The sequence below is a fragment of the Choloepus didactylus genome, chromosome 18, assembly GCF_015220235.1.
Source record: "Choloepus didactylus isolate mChoDid1 chromosome 18, mChoDid1.pri, whole genome shotgun sequence".
Lineage (NCBI taxonomy): Eukaryota > Metazoa > Chordata > Mammalia > Pilosa > Megalonychidae > Choloepus > Choloepus didactylus.
The window spans coordinates 53,925,284-53,947,007 of NC_051324.1; the positions used below are offsets into that span (position 1 = coordinate 53,925,284).

General features: G+C 37.4%; 1 protein-coding gene across 5 annotated transcripts in view; it reads right to left on the reverse strand.

The window, feature by feature from the left end:
* Positions 1-491: 491 nt before the first annotated feature.
* The window catches only part of GJC1 (gap junction protein gamma 1), a 50,220-nt gene continuing 28,987 nt past the window's right edge, over positions 492-21,724 (reverse strand). For 4 of the 5 annotated variants that reach the window (XM_037809360.1, XM_037809358.1, XM_037809357.1 and 1 more), the window contains exons 2-3: positions 5,572-5,647; positions 2,969-4,580 (exon numbers count right to left, since the gene is read on the reverse strand). In XM_037809360.1, the coding sequence (XP_037665288.1) occupies positions 3,370-4,560 (1,191 nt within the window). In that variant the 5' untranslated portion in view covers positions 4,561-4,580; positions 5,572-5,647 and the 3' untranslated portion in view covers positions 2,969-3,369. Of the gene's footprint in view, positions 1,375-2,968; positions 4,581-5,571; positions 5,648-21,724 lie in introns of those variants that run through there. The other variant, XM_037809361.1, reaches the window with a different exon arrangement.

The window sequence follows — 21,724 nt, forward strand, 5'->3', positions numbered from 1 at the left end:
AGAAGCTTAATGGGTAAAATCATAGGTATGACTAACAGGAATAACATTTAAGTCCATTCTTGGTATAAACTGCTTAGAACAAGTAAGTGTTTTAAACAATCACTGATTCCTGTGATAAAAAAGCACCGAAGGATATTTTACTATCAGCACTCAGTTCTTCTATTTTCTTTGAGGCTCCAAGCTCAGATTAATGACCAATTATAACACTTGGTCTTCTATCACCTTTTACCAGAAGCTCTAACTACCTCATAACACCTCTGAGAGGCAAGTGGCTCCTGAAACTTAGAAAAGGAAAGTGATCTGCCTAATTTCATACCATAAAGAAATGACAGAGTTGATGAACCTAATGCTGATTTTTCCCCCCTAAAGATACAGGTATGTGCTCTCCCAAATTGTGACAACCATTTCAGATTGTAAAGTTCATATTTATCAGGTATGAATAATTCTATAGTCATTAGTCAAGGGAAATACCCAGAAAAAATGACTTCAAATGAAATAAACTTGTGGTTTTAAATGAACAAATTAGAAACAGGTGAAACGAAGTCATAAGTAACAACAAAGCCACAAAATGAACATTAACACTTCATTGGGGAGAACTGTATGTAATTTGAAATAAGAAAGCCTATTCTTTCTACAAATCTCTTCTGAATAATAGATCAATAAAAGAAAGTGCCATACTGTATTAGAATAAATCCAACAGTATATTAAAGAACACAAACACAATCTTGATCATTTCCTGATTCTAGCAATATGAAGGACTAAACACTCAAATTCTGTTTAGAGGAGAAGCAAATGTCCCATGGAAGAGCATGTCTTATAAGGCGATTCAAAACAATGAGTGATTTTGATAGGGGGAAAAAAAAAATGCTGACAGGTTTTTACACAAATCCCTGTAAGTTCCAGAAAAATAACCAGAACAATATTTTACAGATTCAGTGTTCAATGGGTTAAGCGGGACACTGACAGAGCCATTTGCTTAACGTAGGTCCACAACATGTAATTATATATGTTCACAGGCTGAAAGAAATGTACTAAGTGCTGTGAGAAATGGGAAAATTATGTCATAATTAAAAATTTACCCAGAAAATAAAAAACAGATGTAAAAAACAGTGTGTGCACACATGGGGAGGTGACTTAGACTTACTTTATACTTTAGGAAGTTGAAGAATCATCCAGACACAAAAGATAACATTCTCATCACAACAGGCCAAGACGAAACACCAGGGGCACTGTATGTCGAAACTAAGTGGATGCTTCTGGGACCAAATGTCTTTGCCTGGCTTTCCCTGGCATTTCTGCTTGACTCCTTCCCTTTCCATCACTCTCAAATCTCCAACCTTTCCGCTGGCAAAGCCACTATTCTTCCTTCAGGCTCTGAAAAGACAGATATGAGTGTATGTGTATTTTTTGCCCTTGAATTAAGAAATCTGCTTGAAGCTCTAGTGACATAAGAATTAACTGGTAGTTCTTTATCATAGCTAGGCTTAAGTGTTTAAAATTTTGCCTTTCTTAGAATATTTATATGAATTTCCCAATGAAATATTTGGTTTGAAGGCAACTGTGCATTTCTACTAACTATCCATGATAATTACATGTATACCATTTCCTGAAAATTTCCCTTAGGTCTCACCTGAGTTTACTTTTTGCTTAAGATGTTTAGAGATCTAGAGGAGCTTCTCTAGGCTAAATTTTAAAGATAAGAAAAGCAAAATAAAGGTAAATGAATGGCTAAAAAATAAGCTTAACCTTTCTACTGAGTTTTTTTTGGGGGGTGGGTGGGTGGGAGAGAGGTGTAGAGAAACAAACAAAAAAACCTGCACAAAGGGTTCTGTTCCAGGATTCTCCTCCTGAATATTGGAGAACTGGCATTTTTAAATTAAGACGTAAGATAATACTACTTTTGGAATTTCAAAGTTAGGTGGATTGTAATAGCTTTCTGTTAGAAAAGGGTGAGACACCCAAAACAAAATACTCTTGGTAGATGGAGCAAAGGCCCCTTTAAACTTTTACCAGGCTTTTACTCAGAAGCTCGCAAACTGTAAGACAAACAATGTGAGCAAGATGAGAAAGCAAAGCTCTCTCAGGTTGAAAATGGCAATAAAACACTGCAAATTATTAGTGTCATGTGAACATTAAAGCTTACCACTGACAGACAGATATGCTACAGGGAATAAATACTGAAATTTTTCTTAAGTCTATTTACAGACAGAATCCCAGATCAGATTGGCTTCCCAGGCAAAAACCAACATTGGCCCAGACAATGTTCCACAGTAAATTATAAAAAGGAACTTGGATTTAGGCTTTTTGCCATTTCCAGTATAAGTAACTTTGAACATTCTTAGCCTAAAAGGGAATGTTTGTTTTTCTAATGTTAACAACATATTAAGAAGGAAAATATCCATCACAGGCTTCTTAAGAAATCAGAGGACAGTTTTGGAGATTTACAGTAAATCAAACATGTTCACAACTAAATATTCTATTAGGGCCATTTTCCAGGCAGAACATTGCTTTCTGATAGAGGAAGAAGCTTAGTATCAACTCTAAGCCAGGTACTTCACACTGCTATCGGTTTGGGGACACTTCTGCCTATCAGTCTTTTGAAAGAACTTAATTATATACACACCATCAAAGCATATACTGCCAATGCTTGATATTTAAAGGAATCCTGCAGTGAATCATTTATCTCCTTTGAAAACAAACAGGTTTTCAAAAACTGTATACAACTCTGGATACATAAATGAGATTTAAAGAAGTCTTAAGTAAAAGAGAAAAGACTCTCAACCTGCTTCTACTGTGGGATTTCTTTCCAAGAATTTAAACTGATCCTCCTCCTCAGTCTCCTTACATATCTGAAATCTTCCCTGCAACACGAGAGGCACTTTATTAAGTATAGCATCTATTAAATCTCTAAACTCAAGGTCAATTTTGCTGAGCAAAGTAATAACACTAGCCTAGCAGGCATTACCAATAAGGATTTTTTTCCTTTAATATAAAAGTTTAACTACAGCAGTCCAATGTAAAAATACAAAAAAAAATTCTCATACTAAAAAATGTACCATAATACTGTACATACAAAAACCGTTCAACAAGAATGATTTAAATATATCTGTTCTTTTCCAGATCTGGAAGACACAAATGTAAAGTTCTGCAACCACACTATTGCTGAGAACATGTGCCCAGGAACACTGTGTTTCCCTCTCTCTTCCCCTTGTCCCAGCCCCGCCTTCAGTGTCCCCTGAGCTTGGATCGTGGGCCAACGGCATCACTGAAGATAAGCAGAACCAAATGTTTACTCAATGGAAGTCATTATTCAGTGAGCCACTGCTTACCATCAAGTATGAAAAGCACAAGTTTTAAGTCCAGCCAAGATTAAATCCAGACAGAGGTCTTCCCATCTCCTGATCTGCTACTGGCACTGCTTTTGTTGGACCCAGCTTTGGACCCCACCTTGGCTTTTTTTTCCCGGGGACCATGGGGGTTGTTTTGGTGACTATAGGCCTGGATTGCTAGATCCAAGCGTTCCTGAGCCATTCTGATCTCCCGCTGCAGAGTCTCTAGATCAGCTGGGAGATTCTCCTCATGGTTGCAATACTGCTGTTCCTGGGCGATGTTGGCTTTGTTTTGCTTGTAGGCGATCTTGGCATTAGACAGTTCAGTGTACTGGATTTGATCTGGTTTGACGGCAATGTTATAGCCAGGAGGAGCAGATGGTGTATTCCAAGTAAAAGGATAATTGTAAGCACCCGGATCTTCAGGTTCCCGCCTTTTATTGTTTAGTGAGTCTCGAATGGTCCCAAATCCTAAATGAAGCATCTCCCAAATGTTAAGCAATAGGCAAAGGCCCGTAACACCATACATTATCAGAAGGAAGATGGTCTTTTCAGTAGGTCTTGAAATAAAGCAGTCTATCTTATGTGGGCAAGGAAATCTGCTGCACACATAAGATGGGTGGACTTGGAAGCCATACAGAAAATATTGCCCTATCAGAAAACCCACCTCAAACATGGTCCTTGCCAATAATTGCAACACATAGATTTTCATGAGCCCATCCTCCCGAATCCGCCGTCGGCCATCATGCTTGGGTTTAGGCTGGCTCTGCTCTTTATTTTCTTTTTCACTTTCTAATTCCATTTCTGGGTACATCATGGGATCCTCTTCATGGTCCTCTTCTGTTTCTTCCAGAGCCCGGTGCTGTTTCCAACGCATTCCATAGGGTTTGCCCCTGGCTGCCTTCTTGTCTGCTTCACCATGCTCCATTTTGGCAATCTTATGAATGGCATAGCCCAGATACATCACTGAGGGAGTTGCCACCAGGATGATCTGGAACACCCAGAAGCGCACATGCGAGAGGGGTGCAAAGGCATCATAGCAGACATTTTCGCAGCCTGGCTGCTCTGTGTTGCACACAAATTTGCTTTGCTCGTCATAATAGATAGACTCTCCTCCTACAGCTGTAAGGACAATCCGGAAGACAATCAAAACAGTGAGCCAGATCTTCCCCACAAATGTGGAGTGGTTGTGGATCTCCTCTAGCAGGCGAGTCAGGAAGCTCCAACTCATGATGAATCAACTGGTTTGCCCTGATAAAAATGGAAAAATACCAAAGGAAAATCAACAAATACCAAAACCTTAAATTCATTTCTTATTTATGATATTTCTAGGAACTACTTCTCTGCATACTTGAAATCTAACTTCAGGGCTCATACTGGAGCAAACGTTAAGATAAAGAGCATCACACTCTACTGCCCTTAGGGAGGTTGATTCACTTTGGTCTATGAGTACCTGTTTGGGCTTACAGGGTCATAAAAAGTCTGGTCTGCTTTCACAGCTTCCCTTGTTTAAAAGATAAAATTGGAGCTATTATTTACCAAGAAGTATTTCCCAGATGAATTTTACTCGGTTCTTTACAAATACTATTATTTCATGAGACCATCACAACTCTGTGAGATAGAGGTAAGAAAATAAGGCACAGGTGCAGCTATTTGGCCCAGTGACAGAAAGACCAGCACTGAGATGGTAACAGGGAAGCTTGGGCTGGACTCCATTGTATCCAGTGTGTGTAGTTTACCTTGTATGTGCTTTAGGAAATTCAAAATTTGGAACAGGTGTCAAAGTGGTAAAGGAAATTAAGGTGGTAATATAGCTGCAAACAACTAGCAATGATCAAAAACTAAAAGACACAAAGGAACTAGAAAGACACCTACTCCCTATGTAGGCTGTACAGCATAGCAGATTTTAGGATTCTAGTTTTGATTAAAAGCCCACAGTAAATGGTCTTACAACAAATAATATCTCTTTAACACATAACAGGATTTACAGATTTTTTTTAAGATAGGTGCTAAAAGTCTGCCGAATTGCATTGTGTGTACATTAAATCCAATCAATAGGCAAATCCATTTAAACAACATTTTAAAGAACAGTTTTATTCTGAGATTCTTTTATCTATATTCAGAATCCTGAAAAACCATCTATAATGTATGCAAAATCCCTTCTCTTCCTCCTCCTTTGAGTTTACTTTTGCAGATTTTAGGTATTTATCAGCACCACCAAAGAAGTTTAAACACACTTCACCTGTTATCCAGAACTTCTGTTACCCAGACTTTTCTTGGAAAACTGATGTTTTGCTTGCAACTTTTCCAGATTCCCTCTGGAACAAACAGAAAAAGAAAAAGAAAAAAAAAATTTAAAAAGAAGAAACGAAGATAATAATGAGACGGAAACAGGCTTTACTTTGAATACCATGTTTTCTCCTCTCCATGCATGTGGTAGGAGAAACTACTTAACAGTAACCCAAAGATTAAGTTATATCAGCCTAAGAAAACATGACAGGAAGATGATTCATTCATAAAATCTGAAGCAGAGGAACTCACATCTATAGGAAAAAGCCAAGGCAGAAAAATCCTAGCTAATATAAACTGGGTTACTAAAGGTTTTGTGAAAATCTTCACACTGTGCACTTTATTCCTGCTCTATTCCATGGAGCAGCCAACTAGGAGCAAGCTGTTTTTAGCTGAAACACCCAACAGCTGGCTCTCAGTCACTGGGACATCCATCTCCACAAGAGGTGTTTACAGATTTCACTGCTCACTACAAGTCACAGAAAGAAAACATGTGCATTTCTAGTGTGAGAAAACAAAACAAAACAAAAAACACATGAAAATATACCAAGGATGAATTATTGCACATTATCAAGTTTTGCCAATCTTAAATAGCTATGTATGGCAAAAACTCACAATATGGTGCCAACTTTGTTCATTTACAATCAGTTTAACCAATAAATTTAAAATGAGACGTGCTCACAGTAAATAAAGTTTTTTGCTCTGTACTTTCTGCATTTTTTTTTCTATAAAGCTATGGCTACTCTAATAAAAAAGTTTTTTAAAGATACAGGAAAAAAGCCAGAACAATTTCCAAAGGGTCAATGAGAAAGCAAAAAGAAAAAAACTGCAGTCGTCTATATGACATGCAGGTGTTAAGATTTGCATATACACAATCTGACACAAAGATCTCATGATTTCAAGTAAAACTACCACTTCCAGCCCAGATCTCCAATTGAGCTTACATCTCACTGAATATACAACAGTTATAAAACCAGAAAACCAGAAGTAAATAATATGCAATCTTTAAATGGTGATGCAAGTCAGGTTTCTAACACAAAACTCCATGATTCACATTCACAAGTTCACTGCAGGCTCTGATTTTCCCAAACCACCACATTTAAAGCACTTTTCCCAAAACCTGGATTCTATTTGTCTCAATAAGACAAAATCATGAAAATGAAATTGTTAGTTAGAAATCTCATCTTTTACACCTCCATCCACAGCATAAACAAATGATTACTTTTCTTAAAAAAAATCATTATTGCTATAAAAGAATCTCTCAACAGTTCAGCAACTCACACAAAAATCCAACTTTTGGAAAGGATTAGTCATAAATTTTTCAAAGCTTATATGTGTTCTAAAGCAGCCATCTTAAACACCAAGTACATACTGTGTACTGGTTAAGCTCAGAACTAGGAAACACTGAAACCTTAAAAGCTTGGTTTTCCATGGGAATTCATAAGAGCCACAGTACCCTATACCCATACCCCAAAGAGTCTCTGGAATGAGTAGTTCTATAGTTTGTACCCTTGTCCTTGCACAATTGTTCGAGGGTGGGGTGGGGTCCTGGATATTTAGTTCTCTGGACACTAGATCTATTTAGATTATTTTGTTTCCTTTCTCCTAATAGAATCTTATTGTGGAAAAAATATTAAAAGAAACAAAAGCCACAATTACAGGTCCTTAAAAATGTCTTGATTTTCCACATTTTCCTTCCAATTTCCACCCACAGACGAATATTTTTTTCTAAGTATAAGATGGCACTAATTTACAATCTTAATTTAAAAGGCTATTTAGTGAAAATGAACTTATGTTTGTTTTTAACTTTTTTACTGTAGCAAAATATACATAACTTGAAATTTACCATTTAAACCATTTTAAAGTGTACAATTTAGTGACATTAAGTATATTTGCAATGTTGTGTAACCATCACCTTTATTTCCAAAACTTTTCCATCATCCCAAACCTTTACCCATTAAGCAGTAACTCACCTTTCCCCAGTCCCAGGTAACCTCTGTTCTTTCTGTCTCAATGGATTTGTCTATTATGAATACCTTGTATAAGTGGAATCATACAATATTTATCCTATTTCCCTTATTTCATTTAGCACAATGTTTTCAAAGTTCATCCATGTTGTAGCATGGATCAGAACTTCATTACTTTTTATGGCTAATATTCCATTGTATGGATACACCAAATTTTGTTTATCCATTCATCTGTCAGATACTTGGGTTGTTTTTATCTTCTGGCTGTTGGGAATAATGTTGCTATGAATAGTGGTGCACAAGCATCTGTCTGAATCCCTGCTTTCAATTCTTTTGGGTATATACCTAAGAGTGGAATTGATGGGTCATATGGTAATTCTATGTTTAACTTTTTAAGGAAGAGCAAAAGTGTTTTACATAATGGCTACACCATTCTTACCAGCAATGCACAAGGGTTCTAATTCCTCCACATCCTCCCCAACATTTGTGATTTTCCGTTTTTTTTAATTTTTATTTTTATAATAGCCATCGTACTAGTTGTGAAGTGGTATCTCATTGTGGTTGTAATTTACAATTCACTAATGATTAACGATACCGAACATCTTTTCATGGGTTACTGGCCATTGGTATATCTTCTTTGGAGAAGAGAAATGTCTACTTAAGTCCTTTGCCCATTTTTAAACTGGTTGTGATTTTTTCTGTTGTTGAGTTGTAGGAGTTCTTCATATATCCTGGATGTTAATACCTTACCAGATATATACTTTACAAATATTTTTCCCCCACTGTTGTCTTTTCACTCTCTTGATAGTGTCATTTTGTGCACAAAAGGTTTTAATTTTGATGAAGCTCTATTTATGCACTTTTTCTTTTGTTACCTCTGCTTTTGGTGTCGTACCTAAACAACTGTCAAATCCAAGGTCACAAAGATTTTCCCATATGTTATCTTCTAAGAGTTTTATAGTTTTAGCTCTTAATTTTAAGTCTCTGATGCATTTTGAGTTAATTTTTGTATATGGTCTAATGTAAGGTTCCAACTTCATTCTTTTCCTTGTGGATATCCTGTTTTCCCACCATCATTTGCTGAAAAGACTGTCTTCTTCCCCATTTGACACCCTTGTCAAAAATCAGTTCATCAAATATATGAGTTTATTTCTAGAGTCTCAAATCTATTCCTCTGGTCTATATGTATATCCTATGTCAGTACTACACGGTTTTGATGACTGTAGTTTCTTATGACTTGAGGTCCAAAAAGTTTACAAGAGATGAAGAGGGACATAATATATTGATTCAAGTTCAATTCAGCAAAATGTAAGAATTATAAACATTTATGCACATAACAGAGCCCCAAAAATATCTGAAGCAAAATTTGACAGAATTAAACAGAGTTTAATTCTATACTATTAGTTGGAGACTTCAATATCTCACTTTCAATAATGGATAGAACAACCAGGCAGATCAGTAAGAAAATAGAAGACTTGAATGCAATAAACCAATTAGACCTAACACCCAAGAAGAGAACACACATTCTTCTCAAGTGCACATGGAATAGTCGCCAGGATGGACCATATTATTAGGCCAAATAAATCTTAACATATTTTAAAAAATTGAAACCATACAAAATATCTTTTCTGCTCACAATAGAATGAAAGTAGAAAGCAACAGAAGGAAACTTGGAAAATTCACAAATACATGGAAATTTTAAAAACTCTTTGAAACAACCAATGGACCAAAGAAATCACAAGGGAAATTAGAAAATACCTAGAGATGAATGAAACAAAGAAACAAACAAACAAACAAAAACAACTACCAAAACTTAAAGGATGCACTGAAAGCAGAGCTAAGAGGGAAACTTATAGCTATAAACATAAACATTAAAAAAAGAATAAAGATCTCAAACCAGTAATCTATTGGCACTCTTTAAAGAACTGGAAAAAGAAGAAACTAAAGCCAAATCTAGCAGAAGGAAGGAAATAATAAAGATTAGAGTGGACATACATGAAATAGAGAATAGAAAAAACAACAGAAAATCAACAAAACTACAAGTTGGTTCTTTGAAAATATCAACAAAATTGATAAACTTTTAGTAAGACTGAGAAAAAAGAGAAAACAAATTATTAAACTCACTAAATGAAAGTAGGGAAACTAGTATCAATTCTACAGAAATAAAAAAGATTATAAGAGAATAATAAAAACAATTGTATGCCAACAAATTGTATAAACTAAATGAAATGGACAAATTCCTAGAAACAGACAAACTATCAGTACTCACTCAAGAAGAAATAGAAAATGTGAATAGACCTGTAACAAATAATCAGTAATCAAAAGCCTCCCAACAAAGAAAAGCCCAGGACCTGAACTCACACCACTCCTTTTCAAACTCTTCCAAGAAACTGAAACAGAAACACTTCCTAACTCATTTTATGAGGCCAGCATTACTTTGATACCAAAAGCCAGACAAAGACAGTACCAGAAAAGCACAGGCCAACACACCTGTTGCAGTCTGCTGGGCTGCTGAAATGCAGATACCATGAAATGGGTTGGCTTTTAACAATGGAAATTTATTAACTTACAAGCTTTACAGTTTTGAGGCTGAGAAAAATGTCCAAATCAAGGCATCAACAAGGTGATGCTTCTTCCTGAAGACTGTCCATTGATGATCCTGGACTTCTCTGTTACATTGCAAGGTACACAGTGGTGTCTGCTGGTCTCTCCCTTCTCTTCCAAGTTTCACTGCTTTCAGCTTCTTGCTTCTGTGGCTCTCTCTCTCTTTGAATTTCAATCTTTTATAAAGGACCCTAGTAAGAGGATTAAGACCTACCTTGAATGAAGTGGGTCACATTTTAAGTTAAGATCCTATTCACCTATTGTTTGACCTTTTCACTGTATTTTATTTTTATTTTTCTTCTATTTTTAATTTTTATTCTCCATTTTTTTTTTCTCTTTTTCCTTTCTTTGGGGAAGAGATGGAAATGTCCTCATATACATTGTGGTGGTAAATGCATAATTTTATGATTATACTGGGAATCACTTATTGTTTACTTGGGATGGATTCATATGGTGTGTGAATAAAGCTGTTAAAGGAAGCTAACTATGGGGCTGCCACACGGTCCTGTAACCCCACTACTGGGTATACACTTGGAAGAACTGAGAGCAGGGACATGACTGGACATTGCACACTGGTATTTATAGCAGCCATATTCACGATTCGCAATGGATGCAGGTGGCCTAAAGGTTCATCGACTGATAAACGGAATGGTGAACTGTGGTCTATGTATACAACGGAATACTGAGCAGCGGCAAGAAGAAATGAAGTTGTGAGGTATACACCTAGATGAATGGACCTTGAGGACAGTATGTTGAGTGAAATAAGCCAGAATCAAAAAGACAAACATTATGGTGCCTCATTAATATGTACTAACTATAATGTGCAAATTCTGAAAATTGAATCTGAGAGCATAGGTTACCAGGGGAAGGCTTATGGTAAAGGTTCCTAGATTGTAAGCTCTTACAGCAGTCACATCTATTCAATGAGTTGTAATGGTTATCTCTAAATTCTGAGATGCTGAGCTCTTTATGTATAACCTGGTCGGTCTCTGGAACTTTGGGTATCTCTGTGACACCTGAAACTCAGAGTTAGAGCCCATCAGCTATGAATGTCAGTATTACCTCATACAGCAACTGTTAAAAAAAGCTTTGAGTGCAGACTTCAGTTAAAGATATGAATGAAGCAGATGTTGTAAGGACTAGGGCAAATCAGGCCAAAGGATAAAGGATGTTACTGACTGTTTTAAAACTTCAACTTCTGTGTGAGACCAAGGGAAGAGATGTTTATTTGGTGCAGGATCTACATTTTCTGCAGCACACTAAATAATTTAACTTGTACAGTTTATTCAAATACCATAATTACATGGAACTTTGAATAGGAAGTGAGATCTGGTAGGTTTGTACAGGTTAGTACAAAATCCTGATACATCCCAAAGTAATTTGGGCAGAGAATAAAAATATAATTGCAGGGCCCCCATGCAGAACTGGGGGAAATGCAGAAATGTTGGACTTTCCCACGTGGATTATTACTGATATCCTTACAAACATTGAGGACTAACAATTTAGTATGCCGAGCCCTCAATCTTGGGGCTTGCCCATAAGAAGACTGTTACTGCAAAGGACAGCTAAGCCTACTTATAACTGTGCCTAAGAGTCTCCCCCAGAGAACCTCTCTGTTGCTCAGATGAGGCCTCTCTATCTCTCTAAGCCCATGCTGCAGGTGAACTCACTGCCCTCCCCGCTACGTGGGACATGACTCCCAGGGATGTAAATCTCCCTGACAACGTGGGACATGACTCTTGGGGATGAGCCTGGACATGGCATCGTGGGAATTGAGAAAATCTTCTTGACCAAAAGGGGGAAGAGAAATGGAACAATGTTTCAGTGGCTGAGAGACTTCAAATAGAGTCGAGAGGTCACTCTGGTGGGCCTTGTTATGCGCTATATAATCCCTTTTTAGTTTTTAGTGTATTGGAATAGCTAGAAGGAAATACCTGAAACTGTGGAAATGCAACCCAGTAGCCTCGATTCTTGACCATGATTGCATAACTATGGTGTGACTGTGTGACTGTGAAAACCTTGTGGCTCACACTCCCTTTACCCGGTATACAGACAGATGAGTAGAAAAATGGGGACAAAAACTAAATGAAAAATAGGATGAGATGAGAGGATGGAATGCTTTGGGAGTTCTTTTTACTTTTAGTCATATTTTTGTTCTTTTTGGAATACGGAAAATCTTCAAAAATTGATTGGAATGATGAATGTACAACTATATAATGATACTGTGAACAGCTGATTGTACACTGTGGATGACTGTATGGTATGTGAATATATCTCAATAAAACTGAATTTTAAAAAAAGGATCCTATTCACCAAAAGATCCTACTTACAATGGGTCCATATCCACAGCTGTAGATTAACTTTAAGAACATGCTTTTCTGGGGTACATAGAGCTTCAAACCATCACAGTACCTTATAAACAGAGATGTAAAAATCCTTACCAAACTACTAGCAAACCAAATTCAGCAGCATATTAAAAGGAATATACACCATGACCCAGTGGCTTTTATCTTAATAATTGCAAGGATGGTTAAACAGATGAAAAAAATCAATGAATACACCACATCATAGAACGAAGGGGAAAAAACAAACAATCATCCCAGTTGATGAAGAAAAAGCATTTGACAAAATCTATCACCCTTTCATGATAAAAAAAAATTTTTGAACTAAGAATAGAAGGGAATTTTCTCAACATGATAAGGGTCATATATGAAAAACCCACACCTAACATCATACTCAGTGGTGAAAGACTGAAAAATTTTCCCCTAAAAACAGGAACAAGACAAGGATGCCTGCTTTCATCACTTCTCTTCAACAATGTCCTGCACGTCCTAATCACAGCAATCAGGTAAGAAAAAGAAAAGGCATCCAAACCGGAAATGAAGAAGTCAAACTATATGTTTACAGTGTGATCTTACATGTAGAAAACCCTACAGAATCCACAAAAAATCCTGTTACAGCCAATAAACTAATTCAGCAAAGCGGCAGGATACCAAAGCAACATGCAAAAATCAGTTGGTATCACCATACATTAGTAATGAACAATTTTAAAAGGAAATCAAGAAAACAATTCCATTTACAATAGCATGAAAAAAAATAATTCAACACTCAGAAATAAGTTTAACCAAGGAGGCAAAAGATGTGTACAATGAAAACTATAAAACATCACTGAAAGAAATGAAAGATCTAATAAATAGAAAGACATCCCATGTTCATGGACTGGAAGATTTAATATTAAGATGACAACACTACTCAAAGTGATCTATAGATTCCATGCAATCTCTCTCAAAATCCCAGAGAAAAACTCATTCTAAAATGCACATGGAATTTCAAGTGACTCCAAATAGCCAAAATAATCTTGAAAAAAGAACAAAGTTGGATGGGAACCTAAGATGGAGGCTAGGTGAGACAGGGCAAAAACACACCTCCATGAAAAATACTAGATAAAAACCAGAAAGTGACCCAGAACACCACTGCCAGCGATGCACCAGCCAGACAAGGTCTGCTAAATCCACAGGGAACGTGCATTTGGTGAACCCAGGAGCCTGCATTCTGAAACAAGCAAGTGAGTCGGCTGAAAGTCCTGCGGCCGCGCTGCGGGGTAGGGAAATGGTGGGCTGGAGTTTGGAGATGGACTAGTTCTTTAAATAAAAAAAAGCCCGGGAGGGGATGCAGATACGACGGGGAGAGCCGTGCAGTGAAGCACAGCGGGAGCGGTCTGGGCTAACGCCTCAGTGTCTGGTGTGGAGGATACCCCTTCCCACACCCGCTGCTGATTGTCTCGAGAGCAGAGGAGCAGAGGGGAGCCAAAAGGAGAAAAAAAACCGCATTCCTTGCAGCCATCTCCGCAGCAGGCGGGGGACGCTCCTTCACGGTGCCAGACCCACAGCCCAGAGCCGCACCAAGAAACCCAGTGTGACGGGGAATCTTTCCCACAGCACTACACACAAGCCACAATATTGGCCGTGGACAGTGGCCTTTAATATACCCATGGCTGATTGTCCTGGAGCTGGGAGGGCGGAGTTGTGCAAAAAGGGGGAAGTTAACGCGTTCCATTCAACCATCTTTGAAGTGGACTGGGAGCGCCCCTGCACAGCCCAGCGACCCAGGGCTTCCCTGGCGGGCCAGCACGCACTAGTGATGAGGCGCAGCCCTCCCTCAGCAGAGGTCCTGAAAGAGCACAGCTGAGAAGGGGGAACTGCTCGGAAATCTCAGGGACCCTATGCGAATACCAAGGACTTGTGGGTCAGTGGCAGAGACAATCAGTGGAAAGACTGAAGTGAAGGCTTAGGCTCCGGCAACAGCCTTAAATCTCCAGGAACACCTGGGAGGTTTGATTATTAAAGCTGCCCTGCCTGCCTAACCACCCAGACACATGTCCCACATTCAGGGCGGACAGGACCAGCAACACACCCAAACTTGGTGCACCAATTGGACCCCACAAGAATCAGACCCCCCACCCCACAAAGACAAAGTGGGGGAGAACTGACTTGAGGTGAATAGGTGACTAACGGACATCATCTGCTGGTTAGTTAGAGGAAGTGTACGCCACCAAGCTGCAGTTCTGTCAAATTAGGGATCAAGTAAAGCAAATGCCAAGAGGGCAAAAACAACAGAAAATCTTAAAGCATATGATAAAACCAGATGATATGGAGAACCCAAACCCAAACACCCAAATCAAAAGATCAGAAGACACACAGTACTTGGCACAATTAATCAAAGAATTACAGACAGGCAACAAGAGCATGGCTCAGGATATAAAGGACACGAAGAAGAGCATGGCACAGGATATAAAGGACAAAAAGAAGACCCTAGAAGAGCATAAAGAAGAAATTGCAAGAGTAAATAAAAAAATAGAAGATCTTATGGAAATAAAAGAAACTGTTGGCCAAATTAAAAAGACTCTGGATACTCATAATACAAGATTAGAGGAAGCTGAACAACAACTCAACCTCTTCGAGGACCACAGAACAGAAAATGAAAGAACAAAAGAAAGAATGGGGAAAAAAATCGAAAAAATCGAAATGGATCTCAGGGATATGATAGATAAAATAAAACATCCAAATTTAAGACTCATTGGTGTCCCAGAAGGGGAAGAGAAGGGTAAAGGTCTAGAAAGAGTATTCAAAGAAATTATGGGGAAAACTTCCCAAACCTTCTACACAATATAAATACACAAAGCATAAATGCCCAGTGAACTCCAAATAGAATAAATCCAAATAAACCCACTCCAAGACATATTCTGATCAGACTGTGAAATACTGAAGAAAAGGAGCAAGTTCTGAAAGCAGCAAGAGAAAAGCAATTCACCACACACAAAGGAAACAACGTAAGACTAAGTAGTAACTACTCAGTGGCCACTATGGAGGCAAGAAGGCAGTGGCATGACATATTTAAAACTCTGAGAGAGAAAAATTTCCAACCAAGAATAATTTATCTAGCAAAACTCTCCTTCAAGTTTGAGAGAGAGCTTAAATTTTTCACAGACAAACAAATGCTGAGGGATTTTGATAATAAAAAACCTGCCCTACTTCAGATACTAAAGGGAGTCCTACCGACAGAGAAAAAAGCTGAGGGACTTCACCACCAGTAGATCAGTCCTATAAGAAATGCTAAAGGGAGTTGAGGAGGCTGAAAGGAAGGGACACTAAACAACTGACTGAAACTACATGAAGAAATAAAGGGTACCACTAAAGATCACATGGTATAAATACCAATACCACTGTATTTTGATTTGTAACTCTGCTATTTACTTTCTACAGGATCTAAAATATAAGCTGTAATGATAAATCAGTGGTTTTGGACTCAATGTAAAATATGTAATTTTTGACAAGAACTACATAAAAGTGGGGGAATGAGGGAGTGTAGGAACATAGGTTATGTGTCATATTGAAGTTAAGTTGGTATCAAAGAAAAACAAGATTGTTATAGATTTAAGATATTAAATTTAAGCCCCACGGTAAACACAAAGAAAGTATGAGAGAATATGACCATAGAGATGAAAAGTAGAGTAGGGGTTCCGAGAAGTGGGGGAAGGGGCAACAGGGAATTAAGAAATGAGTGTAGGGTTTCTGTTTGGGGTGAAGGGAAACTTCTAGAAAGGGACGGTGGGAAGGTGATAGCACTGCAACATTCTAAATGTGATTAATCCCACTAATGGAATGCTAGGGAGGGGGCTGAATGGGAAGATTTAGGCTGTATATATGTTCCCACAATTGGAAAAAAAAAAAAAAAGACAGTCTAAATAGATGACAACTAAATACCAAGGATGATCCTGGATGGGATCTGAGGATGCAGGAGAGTAGGCTCAAAGGGACACAGATGGGACATAAGGAGAGAGAGGAAAAAAAAAAGGAAATATAGAATGTAAGCTTTGTATCAAGGTTGAATTTCTTGAACTTCTTAGCTGCGATTAATGTGATTGTATAAAAGAATGTTCTTGTTCATGGGAAATGTATATGTGAATTATATCATTTTTTCAAGGATGTGTGCAGCTTGCTCTCATATGTTCAGAAGACAGAGCAATAGATGATGAATGATAGGGAGGGAGGCAGGAAAGAAAGAAAGAAATGGTGGTGTGACAGGATGTTAAAGGTGGTGGAATGGGGTATCAGGGGAGGGGGGTCAGGGTATGCTGGAGTTCCATGTATGGGGTTTGTACTGTTTTTGCAACTGTTCCTGTAAGTTTGAATTTATCTCAAAATAAAATTTCTAAAAAAAAAAAAAAAAACAAAAGTTGGAGGACTCTTATTTCCTGATTTCAAAACCTAATACAGAGCTACAGTAAATAAAAATGTCTTATGTTTGTTTACTATTCATATTTCTTTTTGTATAAATGATGCAAGCAACTTAACTTGCATTGAAATGGGTGATGGCCAATTTTCTTTCTAAAATAAAGAACCATGGGCTCTTCACTGAGGAGTCAGTCAGTTTTTCATTGATACCCTTCCCTTTCCTCTCCTTCCAAGTTCCTATTCTTGCTCTCAGTGGAATGCTAAATAATCCATGGGTGATGAGTGCCATGTGGGAAACATTTTCAAATTACTCATCCATTCTCTAGGCATATCATCTCCCCCCAACACACACACATTGTAGGAATACATTAACAAATCATTAAGCAAATGGCTTAAATTGCCACAGAGTACACTACTCAACCAGTATGTGTGTATATAAAATCATTTCAAAAGGAAAAGTAAAATGAGTAGAATGGTGGGTTCTATAATTAACATTTCTAAACAGAATGCATCATGGTGTTAAGTATAGTTTTCATTGTAGAGGAGAGAATGTTCTTTTTCTACTCAAGTTCCCCTTTCTTCCAAACTATCTTTTCTGCTCTGTTATCAGGAGCCTAAGAGTTTAGGACATCTTACTTTAACTTCTCTGCTTCTGCAAACAGACTTGCTTACAGAGTAAGGGGTGAGACTGCGCAATTCAACCCGTGGACAGCTCTCATGAAGAAATAATAAAAAATCATTACCGAACCTCATCTATGAATGAAAAAGGACATGAGAACCTGTGGAGAGCGGGTGTGTGTGTGTGTGTGTGTGTGTGTGGCAATACCTAAATGCTTTTGGCATTAGGAAAGCCTAAACTGATTTATATGTACTTTTACATTTTTGAAAATGAGGAACTGAGGTCCAGAAAGTTTAAATAATTTGCCCAAGGTCATGAAGTTATTAAGTGATAAAGCCAAAATGTCTTGCTCCAGTGCCTGGGCTCTTAACCACTTGTGAAGAATTCCATTACAGATGACACTAATTACAGGTTCCATATGAACACAGAAAACAGGACTGTATTCCATTCTTTGGAATCAGAACTGTAAAAGAAGCTCACAAAGACAGAGTAGGACATTTCAGAGTTAATATTTTGTATGTAGAATGGATTGAAACGTTAAAAAACCAAAAACAATTTCCAAGATTTCTTGGCAGTTGGGTAGGAATAAAACTAGAAAAATGGTATCACCAACAAAAATGATTTAATTAATAAGGATAACTTATCTGGGAATAGAGAAGCTGATAAATTCAGTTCTGGAGACACCAAGTCTGAGATGATGATATTTGTTGAAGGAGAGATATAAAGATTGTATGTCTATGAAGTGCTGAGAGCTGTGCCTGGCCTCAAGGCAAAGTGCCATTATTACCATTACTACTAGTGCTGCTTGCAACTTTTTGTCTCATCACCTCAACTAGACTGGGAGCCCTTAGAGGTCAGACACCAACCATGTCTTTCAGTTATGTCCCTAGGATCTAGCCCAGTGACTGGCACATTTTAAGTACTGAATGAATGTTTGACAAACAAATGCTTAAACATTCCTATGGGACCTATTTTATGTCTTCTATTACAATCTCTAATAACTTCTCTTTTTCCTAGATTTCCAATTGATTACCCTGTCCAAAAAAAAAGGAATATGCAGGATCATAAGGCAGTGAATTCCCCAAAACTGGACCGTTTGAGCAGAAGATGGGATGTGTACAGAGTCAGGTAAAATTCTGAGATGGAAACAATTTTCACTCTAAAAGTTTTAATTTCTAATTTCGGTTCAATGTCCCTTTCAGGAACCCATTTGTTTTACTTTTTCCTGTTTGCCTCCCTCTCCCATTTCCCACACCTTCAAATGCCCTTACTTTTCTACTTCACTGAAAAACTAAATGCTAATAGATGGGAATGACCTCAACCTGCTTCTCCTCTTTCTACTTAAAAACAGAAAATATATAAAACAACGCTTATCAGATAATAGGGCAAAATAGCAGAAAGTCATCCCTGAGAGAAGGAAAACTAAGGAGGTAAGAGAAACCCCAAGTCTGTCAGACTCACTGAATTGAGGAGTAAAGAATTTGTGGGAGGCAAAGAAAACTAGAATTCACAGGGCAATGTACTGGCTAGGAGTACTCATGAGCACATGTATGAGGAAACTAATAAGGAAAGGGCAAGAACTACTGGAAGGAAGCTAGCAGAATAATCCTCAAATATCACATAGGACCAGGAATAATTTGTGTTCCTACCAGGCAGAGTGGAAAAATATCCTAACACATGGGGCATCAAATAGAGTACCCAGGAAGGTACTGCCTCAAAAGTGGGGCCAAATTAGTTTTGGAGGAAAGGCAGTTCTGGCTCCCTCAACAAAGTTAAAAAAAAAAACAAAACAAAACATAGGCAACTAGGTTCTATCTAATGTACATCTTTTCATTTGTAAATGTTCTTACAAATTGTGAATTTGTTTTGTGTGAATGTGTTTTTATGTTAATGATAGTGTTTAGATCTCATTTTGTTTTTATATTTTTTTTCATTCAGCACTTTGTTTTTAGAATGCATTCATGTTGCTGTATAGGCATCTAATCCATTGCTTCCAATCGCTGAATACGTGATATGACATCTGTCATATTTAGCTATTTACTCTCCCAGTGATAGACAGCAAGGCTGCCTTCAAGTTTCTGCCACCATAAATAACATTACAATGATTTTTTTATGTGCCTACATAAGAATTTCTTTGGGATGTATCTCAGGAGAGGAACTGTGGGGTCAGATTGATCTTCACAATGGCTATAGAGTCCATAGTAGCAAGGCATGAGGGTTCCGGCATCCCCGTGGCACCAATAGCTTTTGGCATTAACAAAGAAAGCATTCTAACTTTTATGTTTAATAGCTGTAAAGGGATATCACATTGCAGTTTTACTTTGCATTTCTCTGATGTTTTCAAGCATCTCCTCTCTGTTCATATCCTTTGCTTATTTTTTTCTGGAAGATATATTCCTCTTATTTATTTGCAAGAGTTCTGCATATGAGGTTGTGATGGTTTGATGTATATACTCCAGAAAAACACGTTCTTAAATTTAACCCATTCCTGTGGGTGTGAACTCATTTTAAATAGGAACTTTTGACGGATTTACTTCAGTTAAGGTGTGGTCCAGGAAGGGTCTTAATCCTGTTACTGGAGTCCTTTATAAGCAGAATGAAACACAGACAGACAGAAAAAGCCACAGAGGGAGCAGCCAGAAGCTGAACATCAATGGAACCCAGAAGAAAAGGGAGAGACCAGGAGAGGATGCCATGTGCCTTGCTATTGTGACAAGCTAAGGACCAAGGATGGCCAGCAGCCACCCCCAGAACACCAGTTTTCCAGAAGAAAACAATGCCTTGATTTGAAATTTCTTTTATGCCTCAAAATCTGTGAGCTAATAAATCCCCATTGCTTAAGCCATCCCTTTGCATGGTATTTGCTTGAGCAGCCAAGGAAACTAAAACTCTCTCATCTAGTTACTTTGTCCATAGTGTCCTTTGTTGAATAGAAAGCCTTGATTCTGATGCAATTATATTCAACTTTTGTCTTATAATTTGTTCTTTTAAGATTGTGTCTTTCCCTTGCCCTCTGTGAGAAACTATGATAGTATCCTGTATTTTTTCTATTAACTTTATAATTTTACTTTTCACATTTATTATGTCTTCAATTCTTCTAGAGTCTACTCTTGGATGGGGTATAGAGTTGTTGGAATATGGTAATTATGCTATTCAGTCCTTCACTATCTCTGCTTATTTTCTGTCTGCTTGATAAATCAGTTTCTGAGAGACAGATAGTAAAATTTTCATCTACAATTATGCATCTATTTCTCCCTGCAGTTCTGTATATTTATTACTGTATCATTATGTACATGTATGTGTTTTGCCTGCTGCATCTATGTGTTTGCATATTGTTTCTTTTATGAATATATAATGGCTTTTTGTCCCATGTTATCTTTTGAGACTAAACTTCCTCTTTGGCAGATACTAAGATCACAATGTAGTTCCTATTTGCCTGGTATATCTGTTTTAGTCTTTTTATTTGTAATATTTCTAACTCTTTATATTTTAAGTGTATCTCTCATAATCAATTTATTGTTGGATGTAATTTTAAAAATCCAATTGGTGTCTGATCTCCAAAGGAAACAAATACAGGATATCATTACGAAAAGAGGGGAATGGAGGCTTGGACACCATTGAAGAATATATAACCATTTTTTCTTTCATATGAAATAAACTTCCTTTAACCAACAAAACAAAACAAGAAAAAAAAACCAGCCTCAGAATCTTTTCTTTACAGCACTTACCCCTCATATACACACAATTTTTTTTTTTTAATTGCCCAGTTTCCCCACTAGAACATAAGCTCTGTGAGGGTAGGGACTTGGTTCTTTGATTCCCAGTACCCAAAATCCCCGGGCCTAACAAATAATGGATTCTAAATAAATATCTGTTAAGTAAATAAATTAAATTAAACACTTAAAAAATATTCACAATATAGTATGTGAAAAATGTTGATTAAAAGTCAGGATTATTCCAATTTTGTGAAAATAAATGGAATTTATGCATTAAAAAAACCTAGAAGAAAAATAAAAACAAAAAACTGAAATCAGGCATTTGACAAAATCCAGGACCTATTCTTGCTAAAAACACTTACAAAACTAGGAATAGAAGGGAACTTCCTGAACATGATTAAAGGTCATTGTGCCAGTTTGAATGTATTATGTCCCCCAAAACGCCATCATCTTTGATGTAATCTGT